Source organism: Nicotiana tomentosiformis, chromosome 3 (genome assembly GCF_000390325.3).
Source record: "Nicotiana tomentosiformis chromosome 3, ASM39032v3, whole genome shotgun sequence".
Classification (NCBI taxonomy): domain Eukaryota; kingdom Viridiplantae; phylum Streptophyta; class Magnoliopsida; order Solanales; family Solanaceae; genus Nicotiana; species Nicotiana tomentosiformis.
In genome coordinates this window covers 149,036,462-149,056,050 of record NC_090814.1, presented here as the reverse complement: position 1 = coordinate 149,056,050, position 19,589 = coordinate 149,036,462, and the positions used below count along the sequence as shown (strand labels likewise).

General features: G+C 34.9%; 1 protein-coding gene across 1 annotated transcript; it reads right to left on the bottom strand.

Moving 5' to 3' along the window:
• On the bottom strand, nucleotides 1–1,675 carry LOC104092589 (uncharacterized). The gene has a single exon (XM_009598225.4). The coding sequence runs from the start codon at nucleotides 1,245–1,247 to the stop codon at nucleotides 231–233; it is 1,017 nt and encodes a 338-aa protein (XP_009596520.1). The 5' UTR covers nucleotides 1,248–1,675; the 3' UTR covers nucleotides 1–230.
• Between the last annotated feature and the right edge of the window lie 17,914 nt (nucleotides 1,676–19,589).

The following is a 19,589-nucleotide window of genomic DNA, read 5'->3' as shown; positions in this document are numbered from 1 at the left end:
TCGGCTGAAAGATGGACTATATACAGATTCATAGTATGTACATGAACATAACAACATTATTTCAGTTCTTGCTCTAGGCTTCTATGTGTTTAACTCAGCATGCTGATTCTAAAAAAAAAAAAAAAGATCATCATTCAAAAAGAATGGATCAAACCGTAAACCTAACAATAGTAAAGGTGAAACAGGGGAAGAAGACTGATAACTTTAGCCTAATTTGACGTTCACAGGGTTCACGACGCCCAGCTTTCTTGACTCTTTGTGGAGAGGCGTTTGAGGAATTCGTAAGTAGTTATCATAGTGGTTGCGGACATAGACATTGAAGCCCATCGAGGACCTAATCCTCTGTAACAAGCCATCCACCCACCTTCCCTTACTAAATTCCTTACTGTTTGGGCCACCGTTGGCCCTCTCCGCCCATTTTCATCGCCATCTAGGACCTGCAATCTCGTCTTGATTGTGTCTAATGGTGTTGTAATCAGAGCTGAAATGCCGCCTGCCATGGCTGCACTCACTCCCTGAACCGCCATAACAGTCTTCGAGTCGGGTTTCAAAATCTTAATTTCATCCTCAGTTTTTGCCTCACCACTCTTGCAGAAGTAACATCCATAACCACTCCAGACGAGCCGCTGAGTAATGGAGTAAGATGCCCACCAAAGCGCATTGGATGGTGCATAGGTCAAAATCGAAAACCCAAAACCTCTGTAGAGTCCCTTAGGCCCATCTGTTTTAAGGATTCTACGAAACGCATCGACCCCATTGAGATATTTACACGAACCACCTTGCACCATGAGCCGCTGGCTCACTACATCTACCGGAGTCCATACCAATTGGGCTGCCACGGCAGCGCTCAGCCCAGCTGCAGCGCTAGCTAGGGCGGTCGCAGTAGGCTCGGGAACTCCGAGCCTAACTGTGGCTGCACCGACGTTACTCTTTGTAACCTCGAGTGCAGCCATATAAAGTGCTCTGGCTGGGATTGTACCCATCAACGAAGTACCAAACCCGCGATACAATCCGCGAATCCCTTCGTACTTAACTACAGAGAAAGCTGTTTTAAAGCAAGAAAGATGAGCTTGCGCTACCTGTTGCCGAGTCTTTAACACCACAACAGGGTAAAGAGCAGCTGAAACACCTGAAAATAAGGCGGCGCCGAGGAAGAAAAACTTGGATTTGTCCAGCATTTTCCAGTCTATATCCGCCGGTAACTGGATTTCCTGAGACGATTCCTCCTCCGCTGCACCTAAACTCATTTTCGCCACTTTATCAAATTCGGTCTCAATTTTCTCAATCCGTTTTGATCCCAGACCTCACTTTCATTCACGTCAGAAGTGTACAGTAGAATTTAGGGTAAACTTGAAGCTAGTTGGAGAATGGAAGATTTTTTTGCGCTGGCGAAGCCATATTTTAGATCGAAAGTGGGTAATAGCAAAAGGACCTAACATTTCTGTGACCGTATTATATAGGAAAGAATCATGGCGGTGGACTTGGATCAGTCAGAACGGCAGTAAGAGTAGTAAAACTCACCGGAAAAGCTAGGATCTCGCCGGAGGTAATCAGAGCTATTTTCAATACACAGAAATGAAGGTGAACTACTGCTGCAGCTACTTCTCCATCAAATATGGGAACTTTCTCTTTTTACTTTTTGGGATCTTTCTGCTTTTTTCTTTTTTTGTGAGGGAATTTGGATAAAGGAAGAGGAGGGAAGCACGTGTCTACTGTCAATTTGCAGAGTGGGTAGGGTTATATTCGTCCAAACAAGTTTATGTTGTTCCAAAAGGACGACACTCTGACGTGCCGAACCTTATCCTCTCAACTAAACCAATCCGCTGTGTGCAGGTATTTTGTTCTTCCGTATACCTGCATTAGCCCAAATGTCGGGTCGGTTAGCTGTCGATCAAAGCCCAATAATCACTCTTGAATAATATTAGGGCTGGCAAGTGGGCCAGTCTCGGGCCTAAACAGGACAAATGGGCCGGTCCAAATCGCCCCGGTTTCGGGTCCGGGCCCAAATTAAACGGGCCAAATGGGCTTTTTCTAAGGACCGGCCCGAGACCGGGCTAAACAGCCCCGGGCCGCGGGCTAAGTGGGCCCAATATTTTTATTTTTTTTAAAAGAAAAATAAATAGATATTAGAGACAAAAGAATGTTAAAATAAATATCTAAGATGTATAGATATTCGAATATATATAGTATATAAGATATATATATATAGTATATAAGATGTATATATAGTATATCGATATAAGATGTATATATATATATATATATATATATATATATATATACACATATATAAGATGTATATATAGTATAGTATATATATATTATATGTATAAGATGTATATAAAGTGTGTATATATAGAATTTAAAGCTAAAGATTGCTCAGTTGTTTTAACAAGTTGTTTAGAAGAGAGTTTATCAAACCATCCATAATCATAGATTGTTCTAATAGGGACTTTAGGAATAGTCCATTTGTTTAACAAATCAAGGTTTTGAGGTATATCTACCTCTTCCAACCTAGTATTTTTCATACTAGTTTCTCCTAAATCCATATTTCAGAAACATATCTATGTCGAATATTTCATATCTATCTTATATATACCATGAAAGTACCTAGGCTCTGATACCATTTTAACAGGATCAAGTGGCGGGCGGTAATCCGCCATTCCTTCTCAATTAAACTAAAACAGAAATCACCGTTCATCGATCGGACCATCTGTCCATCTGGAAGATATTCCAGAAGATAGTCTGTTATACGCACATTTGCAAGCATATTTGACTGCTCAAATATTTAAAGAGCATACTTTTATTGAGCCTATGTGTCTAGCAGTTCTAACCGTGAAAGAAGATGCCCTTTTAACTCCTTTATCGGGTTGAGGTTCATGGCTGGCTAGACGAAACCACTAAGGCAAAGCCAATAAGAGCAGTGTTATATTAGACTGTATCAACCATCTTGACACCAAGTCAAAACTCTATATATAAAGTTCATTTATATTTAAATAGATGCCGTCTCTTTCATGGTTTATATAGGAGAGAAGTTAGATACTCAATATAGATATGATGTCTCTTAGCCGGACATCGTCACGGCCAGAGAGGAGAGATTATAAGAAATACTAACTTTAAAAAGAAAGAAATATGTACCTTTTGGCCAAGATGCAAGGCCCTGAAGATGAAGAACTGAAAACTTTATTTACTTTTGTTCTTCTATTACAAGCTACCAGCTACAAGATATTTACTTACAATTCTAGAGAGAGAGAGAGTTTTAGAGAGAGAGGGTCTCGACTTCGTTTCCCTTTCATCTGAACGAATGAATTCTATAAATAGAAAAGGAAAGGAATCTATGAACAGTAAAAAGTGGGTCCCGTGGGTCCCTATTACAGTGTTTCTACTGTTGAAACAGTGTATCTACTGTTTGAGTGGGGTCCGACGGCTTCACTGTGCTGTGGGTCCAGCGGCTTCACTGTTTGAGTGGGTCCAGCTGTTTCACTGTGCTGGTCTTTTTTCCGCTTCTTTCATTTTACGGATGAATTCTTCCGCATTATGTAAATCTTCATCAGACAGTATTTTCTCTGATTCAAAGGGTTGAGAATCTTCAGCGATATCATCATTGCTGGTTTCACTCTGCATAGAAGTGTCTGGTTTCTCATATTGATTAATGGAATGAAGTAAATTTCTTTTGGCCTCTTCCAAATAGTTGTTAATCATCTCTGCTTTATCTCCTTCTTGAAAGGAAATCCTTCTGGCAATATGCCTCACTGAGCTGTCATCAATTACCTCTTTCTAAGGTTTGCAGGAATATTCTTGGATTTTTATTTCGATTGAATCTAAGAGTTCTTGACCATATAATGTCTTTATTTTGGGATCCTTCTTCATTAACTTGTCCCAAAAGTTGTTGTAAAAAGTCCTGTATAAGCATGGGACTTGTTCTTCGGTGAATCCGACTTCTGGATTCCATTTATGTATCTAGGGAATAGAGAATTCCAGAAAGAAATAAATCTTATTAATTTTATCTGGGTAATATATATGATCTGAGTGATATAAGTTGTTTATAAAAGGGGAAATTTTTATCCATTCTTTGTATAATCTGAGAAATGGATCTGGTAAAATTTTTACTGTCGGACAGTGGTATGACCGCCAGTTCAGAAACCAATTAGGAACAGCCTCTGCAAATATCTTCGCACACACTTTAATAAACCAAGTATATTTGTGTCGATCATTATTGTAGTATAACACTTTATCAAATGCCTGGATATAATCTCAATAGATAAAATTCATTCTAGATTTGTTAAGGCTTATCTGCCTTTCTTTCATTGTGGATATACCCCAGTCTTCAACAGATATAATCTGTTTAATTATAATCTTCTAAAAGTTATAAACGTTCTCGTATGTGCTATATCTAGAAAAGTACTAAAAATCTGCACTGCCAGTACTAGTTAATATTGTTTCATAATATGAGCGGGTTTTGTATGACTCACCCGGATAATATAAACCATTTATTAAATACCTTTGGAATATCTTCCACGGCTCTTCTTTTCTCTGAATGTCAGAGTTTTCTAAAAGAAATATCATTTCTTTTTTTGACACTTTCTCATATGACTTGATATAATCATTGTCATCTTTTGTGATGGAAGCAAAAGTATCACTTTGCTTGGCAGAAGTATCTTTTTGTTTTTCTTGAATGCAACTAACATCTGCTCCACTATCAATCATGGCAATGTTTGTAATTGAAAAACTATTATCAATGAGAATAGTACATTTGATATACCATTTATGAGCAGTAATAATTTGCATCATTCCTAAAAACATATCATGTTTAGGATTAAAACTAATAGGTTTTTCTTCAATATCATTTTCAGAAATACCTTTATTTTTATCATTAGATTTCTCAGCTGGAGAATTGATTTTCTCAATCTGAGTAATCCTATGATCACAAATCATTTGATTTTGTTTAAGAGATTTGATCTCTCGTTTCAAGTTTTTAACTTTAATTTTTAAATCATCGAAAGAAGAATCTCTTGCTGGAGTTGTATTTTTGTTCAACAGACGGTTATTAACCTCAAGTAAAGAATAAGGCATCTATTTAAATATAAATGAACTTTGGTATTTTCTAAAACACTTGAAATGCATATTAAGCATTTAGACATTTTCAAAAGAATTGTTATACAAAATAGTTTGGTTTGGCAATATTACTAAAGCCATTTACCCTCCTCAAGCACCTTTGCAAATTTCTATCAACTTACCATAGGTATAGTCTCTGTATGAAATTTCACCATAATTACCTCTTAGAACCGGTAGATATACCTCAAAACCATGATTTGTTAGACAAATGGACTATTCCTAAAGTTCCTATTAGAACAATTTATGATTATGGATGGTTTGATAAACTCTCTTCTAAATAACTTGTTAAAACAACTGAGCAATCTTTAGCTTTGAATTCGTCTGAACAGACTATTCGTTTGTTAAACAAGCATGATGTAGATGTTTATAAACACCAGTATAATTATTTACATATTGGTATGGTACAAATTGCTTTTAAACCATTAACCCTTAAAGGGTTACCAGAGACGTTTTTAGCCGCTCTTAGAGATGCTAGAAATCTGAATTTCAGACAGTCTCTAATGGGTTCTATTGAATCTACTGTTGCCTACGGCCCAGTATATTTTAATACTCAACCAAATCTATAATTATCTTTATCTGATGTTAATATACTTGATGCATTAACATTAAATGTGAAAACGCATGGTTATAATTATGCGCCTAGTTCTGAACTGATATGTTTATCATATATGATTTATTTTAAATTACTATCTACGTTAAACCCCAAATGTAAATTATATGATACATCTGATCAGACTATTTTAGTAGAAATGAATTTTGCAAAGTCTAAGGTCACCACGATGAGACCTATTAAGTGGGAGGAAATTAATTTTCCAACTACATGGACTTTGGATTCGGTTATATCCCCCAGTCAGATAACTGATGCTGTCAGTAATACTGAGTATTCTCATATTACTCAAAATCTGGATGGTAGGATTTGCATTCAGTTTGACGATAATAGTTCCACTTATAGTAGACAGTCATTTTTTAATAATAGACTGTTACCTACTATTAGTTCTAATTATAATAGACATTCTTTCACAAATCATAGACTGTTACCCGATATTCAACATATTTCTCCTGTTGAACCAGTCTATGGACCAGCTAGAAGTCGTGCTGCATCTTTGCACACAATTTCTACAAAAGTAGGTGATAAACCAGTTGAAAGGGTTAAACTTGTTGAAAAGGTTAAGATTAACCCCCAGACAAATATTGTCCAGGATAGTGATAATATTTCTGATAAGGATATTCCTTCTGCGTCCGATATGGATTTTGACCCAAATGGTATTTAAATAATTCCACACCAAATAGATTTTAGTCCCGGGTCACAAGCTAGAGGTTATATTCAAAACGAATTTTTCAGTGATAAATGGAATCAGTTTAAAACTTGGTTTTTTTATACTTATAGTAAAGAGGATTTGAACAGTATTTCTCAAGAATTTTATGAAACTTGTGCTTTACATAATCAAATTATGTATTTTGTTCCTTGGTTTATAACCACATATTTACCACTTTTTATAAAAGTTTTAGAAAGATCTTATAAAGACGGGAGTGGTAATATTACTAAAGCCATTTACCCTCCTCAAGTACCTTTTGTTTTAACTAATAATACAAGTATTACTTTTACTGCATTTTAAAAATTTATTGATGAAAATGTTGCTGCAGTTAGTATCGCAGAAATTAATAAATTAATTTCTCAAAATAATTATTTGAGCTTATATGTTAAAGTTTTGGGAGAACAAATTAGTTTTCTTGATAAAAAACTTGATGATTTAATAATTTTGATAAAAGATATGAGTACTAGCAAGAGAATAACTGATACTACCTCTACTTTAAGAAGCAAATCAGAACCTCAAATTGTTGTTACTCATATTCAAAGACCCCCCGAGATTCAGGATTTTAAATTTAAATCTTTTGATGATTTAGAAGAACTTCTTGATAAAAAGTTATCCGGTTTAAATATTAAACCTATTGATTTATCGAAAGATTTTGCTGATAAAATGGATGCTTCTTTTGATTATAAAAATGATGTTTTGTTAGAGTTTAATAAACTCAAAAGTTATCCCAAAAAGAATAATAAGTTTACTGATAGCAGATATGCTGATAAACCTAGAATGCAGACTTATTATTACAATCGTCCTACTCCTCAAGATGTTTTAATAGAAGAACGTGATTGGAATCAGACTAATACGTCTTACAGTGGTTCCGAAATTTATGAATGAAATCTTGATGGTTTGACTGATAGGCAATTAACTATTCTTGTACATAGGATGCTTATGTATGCAACTATCTGTAAAAGTGTGAAAAATACAGATAGGAATATTTGCAGAATGATTGTTGCAGGTTTTACTGACCAACTGCGTGGCTGGTGGGATATATATAGTATAGTATGTGTATATATATATATATATATATATATATATATATATATATATATATATATATATATATATATATATATATATATATATATATATATATATATATATCGATATAAGATGTATATATAGTATACATCTATATATAAGATGTGTGTATATATATATATATATATATAAAAGCTATATTCGATAAACTATATATACATCTTATATACTATATATAAGATGTATATATAGTATAGTATATATATTATATATCGATATAAGATGTATATATAGTATATTTATATATAAGCTATATTCGATATGCTATATATACATCTTATATACTATATATAAGATATATATATAGTATAGTATAGTATATATATTAAATGTATAATATATATAAATAAAAGTTATATTCGATAAGCTATATATACAGCTTATATACTATATATAAAATGTATATATATTATAGTATAGTATATATATTAGTCTAAAGACAAAAGGATGTTAAAAATAATATCTAAGTCTAAAGACAAAAATATTGTAAAGAGATATGCCTTGTAATTTTATTATAGCATTAAAAAATATGGCAATATCTTTCTTAGTCTTCATCCCCCTATGGAATGAGCACAACAAGGTGCTAATACCACCATTGAGAAGAAAAAGAAACTAATCAAGATGTGCCAAAATATAAGTTACATAATACATACTAATTTTTGTTCATACAAGTTACATGGTATCTCTTACAAACTTCATAAATCTATCAAGGTCCGGAGGAATTTCTGTTGGTGGTGGCAGAAAAGTTGCTTGGTCATTGCCACTTCCGGGCGAAGCAACATCCTCCGCAAGTTCAACTAGCATTTCTTCGTAAGCTTCGTCTTCATCTGGTTGTGATTCAGCAAGTCCAAAATTTCTTCTTTCCGACCGGATGCAATCTCTGAAAAGTACTATTTTTTCAAACTCTCCCTCATAGACGCTCTATAATTACCGAGTTGAAGTCTTGCTTGACTGAAAGTACTGTTGAAGCTTGAATAGTTAAAATGTCTTGGGCAATCCTTGAAAGAACCGAAAAGTATTTTTCTTTGTCCTTCCACCATTTGTGGCAATATGAAATTTTTCTAAAAATTCTACAAGTATTTTAACATTAGCCCAATCCCTATTTGTAAGGTGCTCATCATCATCACTTATATGTGCATTAAATATTGAGTTTATGGGGTTTCTATATCCATATGCAACAACCAAACTTTCATATATGTTATTCCATCTAGTTGGACAAGGTTTAGGAACCTTTCTTTCTCTTAGGCCAAATTCATCGCATCTTTTAAAATATTCTCTAAGTCTACTTCTACGGTTTGAATAAAAAAGTCAGTTAAGAGCCATTTTAACCTTTTCAATTTTAATATTTAAAATTCTCATACCATCACCCACAATTAATTAGTAAATATGACAAATACATCTAACATGAAAAATATCACTAAATGTAGGATTTAGCGTAATGGTAAGCAAGGCTATAGCATTTGTGTTACTAGTAGCATTATCCATTGAAATTGACATTATTTTATCACTAATGCAAAAATATCTACAAATATTTATAACTGTGCTAGCAATAAACTGCCATGTGTGACGTGAATTAATTATTCTATAAGAAATAATGCGCTTTTGCATTATCCAATCCTCATCAATCCAATGACTGGTAACAGTAAGGTAATTACAGTCGTTACCACTTCTACCAATATAGTTGTAATAGCAACACGACAGTTTATATGAGTAAATAAATAGCGCAAATATTGTTCATATTCATGTTTATATTTATAAATATCGCTCTTTACGGTTGTGCGAGGAAAATCTTTATAAGTAGGATTAAAAAATTTCTAATATAATGCACAAAGTTAGGATCATAAGGAAAACTATAGGGTAAACACATAACAGTTACCATTTTTGCCAATTCTTCCCGATCTTTTTTTGGATCATAATATAAAATACCACCGGTAACGGTGTTAATTCCCGGTTGAAATTGATTTGAACCGGTACTAGGGTCAACCTGACTAGGAGTAGGTAAACTTTTTCCCTCGGCCAAAGCTTTCAGATGAAGATATCTCACTTTATCTTGAGGGCGTTTCATTATGTGTCTAGCCAACGTCCCCCCTCCCCCCGCGATCTAAAATATTTAAAAACTAACTCCGCGCCACAAGTTTTACACTTAACCTTATTTTTTGGAATTAGTTGAGTAAAAAATGGCCAAACGGGAGATGTTTCCGTCCGTTTGCTAGGTTGTCTAGAAAAAGTAGAGGTAGTAACAGGAGTATCAAATGGGGCATCATTTGGATTAGCAGGGTTACCACTAGTTGGGTTAACATCAGGAGCAGGACTAGTTGGTGTATCGTCATCCGGTTGAGTTTCATCAAAATCTATTTCCTCGTCATCATTTTCATCAATAGTTGGATTAGAATAAAGAGCATTCATTAATTCATGGTCTAATTGTTCACCAGATCTAATATTATGGTAAAATTGACTTTCAGTAAATTATAATAAACTATTATCGCTATCAAGAATAGCAGGTGTATGACGTATATGGAGTTTGGTTCGGGGAACCCGGGGCAGTGGGGGAGGAACAAATTGAGCACTAGATTCGTCACTCTTGGATTTTTTCTTATTTTTACCAAAAAGTTTTTTTAAGGAAGCCATCTTAATTAATAAAGTAATAGAAAATAAATAAAACAAACAAAATTATAATATTAAAACTTAAGAGTTGGAACGAGTTTACCGAATTGACGAACAACTTGTTGGAAATTGATTATCGTTGAAGATTTTAATTCACCAACTTCACAATTGTTTCACAAATTGTAACAATAAAGTAAGCAATAGTAGCAATTATAGAAGAAAATTAGAGAGAGATTGTGATAGATTGATGATTTTGTAAGAAAAAATGAAAGAATGATGGGGTATTTATAGTTAAAAATAGGAAAAAAGTGTAATTATAAAAAGTTTGGGATTAAAACAAAATTGGGGGGGGGGGGGAGGGGGGTTAAATGGCTATTTTATAAATAGCCAACGACTATTTTTGACAGCCCAACGACCGTTTGGCCCGCTAAAGAACCGGGCCGGTCCCGGGCCCTGGCGGGCTAAACGATCCCGAGCATGACGGGCCCAAATCATAGGACCGGCCCACGAGACCGGCCCAGGCCCACTAAAATCGGACCAAACGGTCCTGGCCCGTTTAGCCCGTTTGGCCCGCGGTCCCGGGCCTGGACCGACCCACTTGCCACCCTTAAATAGTATAGTACTTCCTCTATTGTTTGACAATGTAAACAAAGAATATTTTAAAATTTATGATTTTAAATATGACATACTATGTATATACAACAACAACAACAATCCAGTATAATCTCACAAGTGGGGTGTGGGGAGGGTATGATGAACGCAGCCTTACCCCTACCCTAGCAGAATAGAGAGACTATTTCCGATAGACCATCGGCTAAAGAAGAATGACATACTATGTATATAACTATAGGAATTTAGAAATTTACAGTCTTAAACATGACATAATATTTATGTAATTGTTTAAAAATTGTGTAAAAAAATATAAAAACGCATCATTATTTTTAACGAACTAATAGAAAATAGTGTCAAACAAATAGAACAATGGGACTAGTGTCTTTCTAATAGTGTTTGAACATGTGAAAGAAAAAAAGAAGACATGTGAACGTTGGTGGTTTTGGATAATTTTTGGCAATGATTTTAGGGAAATTATTTGGGGGGAAAACTTGCATCTGGATAACTATTTTTCTTTAAAAAATGTTTATGGGAAGGTTGTCTATATGTTTTCAGAAATAAAAGAAAGTATCACTGATCTATAAAAATTTTCAATAAAATTCAAACATTAATGAGTATCAGACTCACTTATAAAATATTATATAGATTGTACTTATTATTACGTTACAATCGCTCGCCCAAGTAAGAGAATAAAGTTCAAAGAATATTATTGGAGAAAAGAAAAAAGTTAATGATTCTACCGCTAGATTCTTATGCTGTATATGGATCGGATCGGATTGGATTTAGCATATTTCATATTCGGATTTTAAATTTCGTATTCTACAAAATACAATCCGAATTAATATCGGATCGAATTTTCGGATCGGATTATTATGCCTTAAAGTTGTAAACTCATATGTATATTTTCTTTGTAAAAAAGGCAATACAGTAAGAAAAATTCATGTTTTTGTAATTATGAGAGTACTATGGTGCCAATATAGCCAAATCCACCAACTGTAAAGGTAATAACTTAGGAAGATGTAAAGGAAGCACTAACTATTCGAAATTAAAATTTAATATTTATACATGTCCTAATAATTTTGGATTTCGGATCAGATCGGATTACAATTATACCGATCCGAATCCGATCCGAATATCCGAAATGTTAAGAAACACAATCCGAAATCCGATCTAAATATCCAGAATTTTAAGAAACACAATCCGAAATCCGATCCAAATATCCGAATCCAAAATTTGAAATCCGAAATGAACGGATCGATTCGAATTTCGAATATCCGATCCAAAATGAACAGCCCTGCTAGATTCCTCTCTGGAAATCCAATGTTGCTATCCAGATCCAGCCACGATCATTTTTAGCATGTGCTTCTTCCGTGATCCTCTTTTACGGAAAGCAAACTACAATTATCTACTTCTATGCAGAGATAACAAAAATAAATAAAATAAAATAATCACCTAGCCTCTCGATCCACCAAATATAATAAATTAGTAGTATTAAACTATTAATTTGCAAAATATCATTTTCCTAATACTTCATCAGTGTCAAGTATGGAGAAGTCAAAACTTATATCTTATTTGGTTGAAACCTTTTAAAGGTGTGTAAAAGGTATAAGCTTGAATAATGTTTGGTGTATAAAAAATTGCTCGTAAAACTAGGATATCAAAGGATTTGCATACAAGTTGGTAGGGTGCACATAGACCGGGTTGATTTGATTTTTATTAAAACTAAACCAAACTAACTATATCGGTTTGAATTTGTTCGATTTTGACGGTTATTTTTTGATTTTTTTGTTACATGAATATTATTTCAATCTTATTTTGTTAAAGTTATAGATAAAGTTTTGATAAATGAATATATGTTTAGTAAAAATTGAAAAAGATGACAAACATATGATCTATTGAAATATTTTTATGGGAGAATATTTTTAGCAACGCATGATAGTTATTTTCTTAGTCGTCTAACAATTATTTTTCATTCATGTGCACTTTTAAGGTTAACCAAATTTAATAATTAGACATAAAAATCAATATGAAACCTAAATAATGATATGTTCTATTTAATTTTAAAATTATCGAAATAACATTTCAAATTCAAAAAAATATATAATTTAACAGATCTTTACATATATGAATATAAAAGAACAAAGAGATTGACGCATTTCAATAACACTTATAAGAAAGTGACAATACAACTCATTATTTAAAGTAAATAAAAATGGATGCATTTCATAGTTCTATTAAATATTACATCTCATGAGAGAATCTCAAATATTTTTTAAATCAAATTCTATATGAAGTCTTAAAAGTATATATAAAAATTAGATATTTATATGTCAGTTTGGTTCGGATTTTTTTTACTCAATACCAAATCATATCAAACCAACTAATCGGATTTTTTAATCAGTTTGGTGCGATTTTTCGATTCGGTTTGAATATCCTACAAGTTGGATGAGAGCATCGGCGAAGAGGTGCGCCGCCACATCTCCTCCCAAAATATTGTTAGTCCCGCCAATATTGCTGTATTTGTAAATAATAATTCTGCAAAATATAAGTTATCGTAATGAAACAGTAATTAATTCGAGCTCACTGAATTCACAGTGTTTCCTTAAGGAATTTAATCCCTTCCTAGTACCCAAGGTAATGGATTATTTCCTCCCAGGATAGAACGAATCACACACTGGTGTAGTGGTACTTTAAACCCCAGTGTTTCAGCGAACACAAAGTTCGGTAGCAAATCACACTTACAGTTGCTTTGTTTGAAGTTAAAACAGTGCAGAACGAAAGAGTAGAAACTCAGAAAATCGTATGGAAATGCTGAGAGGAAGGAGTGCAATGTATAGCCAAATCTGTTGAGCGATTTCAGTTTTGTGTCTTGTGTGTGTCTTTCTTCAACAGCTGCTGCACATATATATAGCAGCCAGTGTTGAAGAAGAACAATCGTCCACCCTCCATGGTGGAGTATGCACTAGCTTGTTTGTGGAGCAAGCACTTGTTTGTGGAGCAAGCACATTCATGGTGGGAAGAGCATTAGGCGGCCGCTATTACAGCTGGTGGTCAATACACGGATTGAAAAATATCCGTTATAAATGCGGATAATCTTACGTTAATATTTATTATTAACAAATAAATTTGGTCCAAAAAATTAATCAATCAATCATTTGACCAAATCCAAATCCAAATCCAAATCCGAAGCCGAAGCCGAAGCCGAAGCCGAAGCCGAAGCCGTAGCCGTAGCCGAAGCCGAGCCGAGCGAGCGACGACGACGGCGGCGCGAGGCTTGCTTTCTTCTTAACTCTTTAAGAGCTACAAGAAGAGCAAATATATATATACCCACCAAAAATCTTTTCCTCTTCCAATATGGGACAATGTCTCATTGTCAAGAGGGGGAAACTTAAAATTTTACTCAAAAATTTTATTTTCCCTCCATTTCCTATTCACCCTCATTTTAAGACTATTTCATCTTAAAAATAAAAAACCTCAACAATCCCCCACATGAATGGGGAATGGTTATATCACGGAAGTATGCATGGAAAAACTGTGTGATTTACAAGTAAGAATTAATCGCATCTGGATAAGTAGGTTTCCCTTTGAACTTTCCGTAGTAAACTTGTGTCGGATATACTCGGTCAATCGATAGATTTGATATCTTTGAACTGTCGATATTTGGTGTATACCTAAACAACCATAAGTCACACAATCAACCCTTAACCGTCTTTGGTTCTCATTGTTGTGTTCGTTTCAGCCATGAACACCGCCTGGTTTCATAAATGCGTAGAGAACTGGCCTTACAAAGTTCTCCTTGAAGCGACTAATACTTCACACTTACATAGGTGATTCCTAAACGTGTCATCCTGTAGATACACTATTTGATATACCCCGTATCAAATTTAAAAATTATTAAAAAGCCTTAATGTTTTATCCTTGGTACTGAACATTATCTCATCACGAGAACGGACTAAAATTTTATTTGACAATGTTGAACCGTCATTAATGACTTTGTTTGATCTCCTTGAACCTAGATCTTGGGATCTCCAGTCTTCTAGGTAGAGTTACCGCCACAATGATTTGTTCTCGGCCATAGCCTCATTCCCCTTGATAATTTCTCAACTACCTCTCTAGTTAGGCCTTTTGTAAGTGGATCCGACACATTATCACTTGACTTTACATAGTCAATCGTGATAATTCCTCTAGAGAGTAATTGCCTAACGGTTTTATGTCTTCGTCGTATATGACGAGATTTACCGTTATACATAACGCTCCCAGCCCTTCCAATTGCCGCTTGACTATCACAATGTATGCATATTGGTGCCAACGGTTTGGGACAAAATGGAATGTCTTCCAAGAAATTCCGGAGCCATTCAGCTTCTTCACCGGCTTTATCTAAGGCTATGAATTCAGCCTCCATTGTAGAGCGGGCAATACATATTTGTTTGGACGACTTCCAAGATACCGCTCCTCCACCAATAGTGAATACATATCCACTCGTGGACTTAGAATCAGTTGAACCGGTGATCCAATTTGCATCACAGTATCCCTCAATCACCGCAGGAAATTTACTGTAGTGCAAGTCAAAGTTCTGGGTATGTTCTAAATATCCCAAAACTCGTTTCATTGCCATCCAATGAGATTGACCTGGATTGCTCGTATATCGACTCAGTTTACTTATAGCACAAGCTATATCTGGTCGTGTACAATTCATGATATACATTAAGCATCCCAACACACGAGCATAATCCAATTGTGATATGCTTTGGCCTTTATTCTTTACTAATGCAAGATTCACGTCAATTGGAGTCTTTGCAACTTTAAAGCCCAAGTGCTTGAATTTTTCAAGTACTGTCTTAATATAATGAGATTGTGACAATGCCAGACCTTGAGGAGTCTTATGGATCTTAATTCCCAGAATTAAATCAGCAACTCCCAAGTCTTTCATATCAAACTTGCTATTGAGCATACGCTTAGTAGCATTTATGTTGGCAATGTCATTACTCATTATCAGCATATCATCCACATATAGGCAAACAATGACTATGTGATTTGGAACATTTTTAATGTACACACATTTATCACATTCATTTATCTTAAAACCATTTGACAACATTGTTTGGTCAAATTTCGCATGCCATTGTTTGGGTGCTTGTTTTAGTCCGTAAAGAGACTTAACAAGTCTACATACCTTCTTTTCTTTACCTGAAACCACTAACCCTTCAGGTTGTTCCATGTAAATTTTTTCCTCCAACTCTCCATTTAAGAACGGCGTCTTAACATCCATTTGATGAATTTCAAGACCATACACTGCAGCTAATGCTACTAACATCCGTATAGACGTAATTCTTATAACTGGAGAGTATGTATCAAAGTAGTCTAGACCTTCTCGTTGTCTATACCCTTTGACTACGAGTCTTGCCTTGAATTTGTCAATAGTGCTATCATCTTTGATTTTTCTCTTAAAAATCCATTTAGAACCCAAAGGTTTATTTTCAGGAGGAAGATCAACCAATTCCCATGTATGGTTGTTCAATATGGATTCTATTTCACTATTGACTATCTCTTTCCAAAACAATGATTCCGAAGAAGTCATAGCTTCTTTAAATGTTTGAGGCTCATTCTCCAATAAGAAAGTCACAAAATCTGGTCCAAATGAAGTAGACGTCCTTTGACGTTTACTGCGTCTTGGATCCTCCTGATTATATGTACTTTCTTTTGTTTCTTCCCGAGATCGTTTAGATCCTTCACCAAACGACTCACATTCCTTTTTATACGGATATATATTTTCAAAGAACTCAGCATTATCTGATTCTATAACCGTATTATTATGAATGTCGGGATTTTCTGATTTATGAACCAGAAATCGATATGCTTTACTATTTGTCGCATATCCTATGAAAACACAATCAACGGTTTTCGGTCCTATCTTTACCCTTTTGGGTTTAGGAACTTGCACTTTTGCCAAACACCCCCACACTTTAAAATAATTCAAGTTAGGCTTCCTTCCTTTCCATTTTTCATATGGAATGGATTGTGTTTTGCTATGGGGCACTCGATTTAATATTCGATTAGCCGTAAGAATGGCTTCCCCCACAAGTTCTGTGGCAAACCAGAACTTATCAACAACGCGTTCATTATCTCCTTTAATGTGCGATTCTTTCTTTCCGCAATCCCATTAGATTGGGGCGTGTAAGGGGCTGTTGTTTGATGAATAATTCCATATTCTAAACATATTTCTTCAAAAGGAGATTCATATTCACCACCCTAATCACTTTTTATCATTTTTACTTTCTTGTTAAGTTGCGTTTCAACTTCATTTTTGTATTGCCTGAATGCGTCTATTGCTTCATCTTTACTATTCAGTAAGTAAACATAGCAATATTGAGTACCATCGTCAATAAAAGTTATGAAATACTTCTTTCCACCGCGAGATGGTATTGACTTCATGTCACAAATATCTATGTGAATTAAGTCTAAAGGATTTGAATTCCTTTCAACTGACTTATAAGGATGTTTAACATACTTAGATTCCATACATGTTTGACATTTTGATTTTTCGCATTCAAACTTAGGCAGTACTTCCAAGTTAATCATTTTCCGCAAGGTTTTATAATTGACATGACCCAAACGTACATGCCATAAATCATTTGACTCAAGTAAGTAAGAAGAAGCTGAAATATTATTATTGTTTTCCACAACCATTACATTTAGATTGAAAAGGCCCTCGGTGAGGTAACCTTTTCCTATAAATATTTCATTCTTACTTATGACAACCTTGTTGGACACAAAAACGCACTTAAAACCGTGCTTAACAAGAAGTCTAGTAGAGACTAAATTCTTTCTCATTTCGGGAACATGAAGGACATTGTTCAAAGTCATGACCTTGCCAGAAGTCATTTTCAGAAATATCTTCCCATATCCTTCAACTTTTGCTGTTGAAGCATTTCCCATATAAACTGTCTCTCCGGGTCCAGCAGGAGCATAAGTAGCAAAAGCTTCTCTAACTGCACAAACATGGCGAGTGGCTCCTGAATCAAACCACCACAGTTTAGGATTTCCCACCAAGTTACATTCAGAAAGCATGGCACACAAGTTATCAACATCATCATGGTTTACTACCATGTTTGCTTGACCCCTTTTCTTGTCTTTCTTCGGAGCACGACACTCCGTAGATTTGTGTCCGTTTTTTCCACACTTATAGCAGTTTCTACTGAACCGCTTCTTGCTTGGGTAATATTTCGGACTAGAAGCCTTCTTCCTCTTTTTGTTATCTTCAACAATATTTGCTCCCATTATTGTTGAATTTCCACGGCCTCTCCTTTCAGCAGCTTTATTGTCCTCTTCGATTCTCAACCGAACAATGAGATCTTCAAGGGACATTTCCTTTCGTTTGTGTTTCAAATAATTTTTGAAGTCTTTCCACAACGGAGGTAACTTCTCAATCATTGCTGCTACTTGGAATGCTTCATTGATGACAAGACCTTCAGCAAGTAGATCATGAATAATCACTTGCAATTCCTGGACTTGGGTAATAAAAAACTTGATATCTACCATTTTGTAGTCCAAAAATTTTGCGGCAACGAATTTCTTCATCCCGACATCTTCAGTTTTATATTTCTTTTCAAGCGCATTCCACAATTCTTTTGACGTCTCCACGCCACTGTATACATTATACAGATTATCATCCAGTCCGCTAAGAATATAATTCTTGCATAAAAAATCAGAATGCTTCCACGCTTCAATCACGATAAAGCATTCATTCTCTGGAGTTTTATCTGGCAGATCAGGAACATCTTCCTTGATGAACTTCTGTAGACATAACGTAGTTAAGTAGAAGAACATCTTCTGCTGCCAGCGCTTGAAATCAATCCCGAAAATTTTTTCGGGTTTTTCTGCCGGTGCCAACGCCGGTGTTCGGCTTGTCGATGCGTTGGCAGTCACCATCGGAACAGCTTGGTTTTCGCTTTCAGTCGTCATTTTTTTCTGTAAAAGAATGACACAAACAAACGTTTAATAAACGAACAAAGGTTTTAGTTTGCAGAATAATAAGAATAACACAAATACAGAAATAAATATTAAATTTCTTAAGATTGTTAGTCCCGCCAATATTGCCGTATTTGTAAATAATAATTCTGCAAAATATAAGTTATCGTAATGAATATAAGTTAACGAAGGAGTAGAAATTCAGAAAATCGTATGAAAATACTGAGAGGAAGGAGTGCAATGTATAGGCAAATCTGTTGAGCGATTTCAGTTGTGTGTCTTATGTGTGTCTTTCTTCAACAGCTGTTGCACATATATATAGCAGCCAGTGTTGAAGAAGAACAATCGTCCACCCTCCATGGTGGAGCATGCACTAGCTTGTTTGTGGAGCAAGCACATTCATGGTGGGAAGAGCATTAGGCAGCTGCTATTGCAGCTGGTGGTCAATACACGGATTGAAAAATATCCGTTACAAATGCGGATAATCTTACGTTAATATTTACTATTAACAAATAAATTTGGTCCAAAAAATTAATCAAAGAAGCCGAAGCCGTAGCCGAAGCCGAGCGAGCGACGACGACGACGGCGCGAGACTTGCTTTCTTTAACTCTTTAAGAGCTACAAGAAGAGCAAATATATATATACCACCAAAAATCTTTTCCTCTTCCAATATGGGACAATGTCTCATTGTCAAGAGGGGAAAACTTAAAATTTTACTCAAAAATTTTATTTTCCCTCCATTTCCCATTCACCCTCATTTTAAAACTAATTCATCTTAAAAACAAAAAACCTCAACAAATTTTTGCACTATGTAGGTGCCTTTGAGAGCCGGTCCCCACGTCGATAATGGTAATTCTCTCTGAGATTTGTGACTTTTGTTGAGTT

Excerpts from the sequence above, each read along its gene's own strand:
- LOC104092589 (XM_009598225.4), bottom strand. The coding sequence starts at position 1,247 with ATGAGTTTAGGTGCAGCGGAGGAGGAATCGTCTCAGGAAATCCAGTTA.